Consider the following 238-nt stretch of genomic DNA (forward strand, 5'->3'; position numbering starts at 1 on the left):
GGGCTGTGAGCGCTGAGCACAGGCACCACGCCCGGGGGCGCGCCATCCGGGACACAGAGCTCCTGCAGGCGCGCGTCTCGGCCCGGGCTCAGGGCGCCCTCTGGTGGCGGAAAGGCCTCGGCGCCGCGGCCCGCTTCCCACTTGTACTCAAAGTTGAGGCCATGGCTGGTCTCAGTCACTGTCAGCACGTCGTCGCCCTCCGCGTGGAAGCCGTCGCCAGCGAACTGCTCCAGCACAG

The 238-nt window shown here is 70.6% G+C and overlaps 1 protein-coding gene across 1 annotated transcript in view; it reads right to left on the reverse strand.

Annotated features, from left to right (window-relative positions):
• The window catches only part of AATK (apoptosis-associated tyrosine kinase), a 34,943-nt gene that overhangs the window by 4,939 nt on the left and 29,766 nt on the right, over positions 1 to 238 (reverse strand). Inside the window, exon 16 of the mRNA XM_010856527.1 lies at positions 14 to 227. Coding sequence (XP_010854829.1) covers positions 14 to 227 — 214 coding nt within the window. The remainder of the gene's footprint in view (positions 1 to 13; positions 228 to 238) is intronic.

The sequence above is a fragment of the Bison bison genome, unplaced genomic scaffold, assembly GCF_000754665.1.
Source record: "Bison bison bison isolate TAMUID 2011002044 unplaced genomic scaffold, Bison_UMD1.0 scf7180017864371, whole genome shotgun sequence".
Taxonomy (NCBI): Eukaryota; Metazoa; Chordata; class Mammalia; order Artiodactyla; family Bovidae; genus Bison; species Bison bison.